The 2950-nt window shown below is 42.2% G+C and overlaps 1 protein-coding gene across 1 annotated transcript; it reads left to right on the top strand.

Moving 5' to 3' along the window:
• Positions 1-1891, top strand: LOC115690533 (uncharacterized). Its single transcript, XM_030616894.2, has one exon. It carries the CDS (start codon positions 356-358, stop codon positions 1715-1717), a length of 1362 nt encoding a protein of 453 aa, XP_030472754.2. The 5' UTR covers positions 1-355; the 3' UTR covers positions 1718-1891.
• The last annotated feature ends 1059 nt before the right edge of the window (positions 1892-2950 follow it).

The raw sequence follows: 2950 nt of genomic DNA, 5'->3' as shown, positions 1-2950 counted from the left end.
TAATTATAAGGGAAACATATGTAGCCCATTGTCAAAATTTCTTTCTCTAATTTATTTCGGGTGGGGGCACATTTGGTGGTTATAGACAGACAGACATGGAAAGGCTTCAAAAGATGCCTTTTTTCGCCAATGTTCATCACTCCTCCATTCACTCTCTCACTCACTCACTCACTCACTCACTCCCAACCTCCCTGTCTCTTCCTTCTATCACGCCACTCTCTCTTCCAAAGCTTCACACTTTTACCACTCAATTCCTCTGTAAAGCAATCCAATTTTCTTCTTCTTCACTCCATCACTAGCTCCATTTCAGCTTTATTTCTTCTTCCGCTTCCTTCAAGCACTCTGGAGCAGAAAAATGACTGAGTTTTCCATGTCAAGCACAGCAAAAAATGCACCCTTGTCTAGGGTCCTCTTGTCCTGTTTAGTACTCTTCTCTTCTTTCTTTCTGTCTTACCCTGTGTTGTTCTCTTACTTCATTTTCTTGTCACCTTACCTTCTCAAGCTTGTGACTTTCCTCTCTCCTCTTCTCATCACCACCTTCCTTATCCTGCTTGCCCTCCTCTCCCTCTCTCCAGGCCTTGAGGGGTCTCTTGAAGTAACATCAGAATCCAAAGTGGGTTTTGTTTCAAAGTTATGTTCCAGGGTTCTAGAGAAGTTGAGATCAAATTCAGCTGATGAAGATGAAGGGATTGAGCTCTCAAAGGACCTTGAAGTGTACAAGATTTTCTTTGAAGAAGCTTCCACGTGGGACTCCGGGAAAAGCCAAGATGAAGTTTCTGATCAGTTGAAGCCACGGGGGGATTGTGGGTCTGAAGAATCTGAAGCACCAGTTGACAAGTTCTTGATCTATGGAGATAATGTTGTCAAGGGGCAATCTGAGGCATCAGCAACCATATTCGAGGAAGAGCCGGTTGAGATTTGTCAGCCAGAGTCCAAAGTTGAGGACAAACTTGAAGAACTGTTTTTCCGGGAGAAGGCAGAATGGGAAAGTGAAGGTGCGGTTTTCAAAGTAGAAGAGAAAGAAGTCAAACTTCCAGACTCAGAGCCCAAGAAAGTTGGTGAAGAAGAAGAAGAGCAAAAAGAAGATGATCCACTGTTCAAAGGCGGATCCAAGGCAGTAAGCAATAAATTAAGCGACCTAAAAGTAAGGGATAATCATGGAGGAGAGTGCTTTTCAAGAACAAGGCAGAATTCTAGAAGACTTGGTGGGAGTCTCAGGCTCTTCGATGACAACGGCGGAGGAGAGCAATCTTACTATTCACCTGATAAACTCTACGAGAGCCATTATGAGAACACGGGTCTTCAACATCTGGGGAGTTTTGGGTCGATGAGGAGAGAGAAAGAGTGGAAGAGGACACTGGCATGCAAGCTCTTCGAAGAGAGGCACAATGCGGAGGGTGGCGAGGGGATGGATCTGCTGTGGGAGGCCTACGAGAACGATACCACCACCAAGCAAGTGAAGAACAGCGCAAAGAAGGGCAAGAGAGGAGGGAGAGTCGAAGGGCACGTGAAAGGCGACTACCAAGTCAAAGAAGAAGAAGAAGAAGAAGAAGAAGACATGGACGAGCAGTTCTGCTGCCTGCAGGCGCTCAAGTTCTCTGCGGGGAAGATGAACCTGGGCATGGGAAGGCCCAACCTGGTCAGGATCTCCAAGGCCTTCAGGGGCATTGGGTGGTTGCACCATGTGGGCAAGCACACCAAGAAGGGCTACAACTGAGATCCGTCGCTCTCTTCCTTCTTTCTTTCAGGGTTCTTGCAGACTTGGGTTTCAAACGGCAAATGCAAAAGCAAAGGAAAGAGAGGTTCTGTATGTATTCGAACTATATCTGTATCAGGACTACTTCTGGGTCATCTAATTTTAACGTCAATATAGCTCCTTTTCGCTTCCCCAGTCTCATTTCTTCCTGATGCTGCGCGTGATCTTGGAGATCTGATATGGACGGTGGCCATCGTGACTTTTGTGTGCTGCATTGTATTGTTTTCAGTTTGCTTTTGATTCGCTATCCTTAGCAATGTGAGGGCATATGATATAAAGTTTTGGAGCAAGAGAGCATAACCTATCGAATGTCGAAGCAAAGAAAAGTCAACTGTTTCATGGACTTAAAGATTAGAAGAAGAGACGGGGCTATTTACATTTGGTCGAAGCGCGTTGCAGGAGTTGCCGTTGTCAGAAAACACTTTTAAAATCAGGACCCGCGTGAACGTGTATGCATAACTTAAATCTTTTCTTTTCTGCAAAATAAAAGCCGGATCTCTCTAAAAACTTTAACTCGAGGATAAAGACGTGATTTAATAATTTAATATTATTTAATTCATTGAAAATAAAAGTATACAGCTTGTATTGTGAAGCTTATTCTTATTCTTATAATGAAGCTCGATATTTCTTTAAAAATTTATTATATGTCGATCCCCGGTCATTTTGTATTTCCGCTGAAAAACTCTTTTCATCGAACAAGCTCCATTTGAATCGAATGCTACCCGGATCTATCTAAATTGAACTATCAAAAGATTTGGTTGGGATAAGATTATGTTGATTCGTTGTAAAGTCGAAGGTATCATATGCACGTACTCGAGCGTAGATAACAATAGAAAAGAAAACCCCGTTCTTTTCACATTTTCTTCTGGCAAACCAGACAGAGCTAAAGGCCCGAAATATTACCGCATAGTACATCAAGGCAGGAGGGAAGAAAAGAACTGATTGAAGGGCAATTGGGTCTTTTCATTCGAAATCCAAAAATACGGGATCCGATAATTGTCGCCGACTTCGTTTAATCATATGAAAATGCTTTTTCATACGGCCAAAAAAATCGATTACATTAAACATCGCCAATTGGAGATTGAGAGTGGGATATGGCCTAATTAAAAAAAAATAAAAAATAAAAAATAAACAAAAATATTTAAAAAATATATATTTTTAAAAACAAATGTGCTTATTAGATTGTGGAGGCCA

Source organism: Syzygium oleosum, unplaced genomic scaffold (genome assembly GCF_021117445.2).
Source record: "Syzygium oleosum isolate NSW1041296 unplaced genomic scaffold, Sole_v2.1 Sole_v2.09, whole genome shotgun sequence".
NCBI lineage: Eukaryota > Viridiplantae > Streptophyta > Magnoliopsida > Myrtales > Myrtaceae > Syzygium > Syzygium oleosum.
The sequence above is the reverse complement of the archived record's forward strand: the minus strand, read 5'-3'. Positions and strand labels throughout refer to the sequence as shown.

What these genes read in the sequence shown, in the direction of transcription:
- LOC115690533 (XM_030616894.2), top strand. Translation starts at nt 356, where the DNA reads ATGACTGAGTTTTCCATGTCAAGCACAGCAAAAAATGCACCCTTGTCT.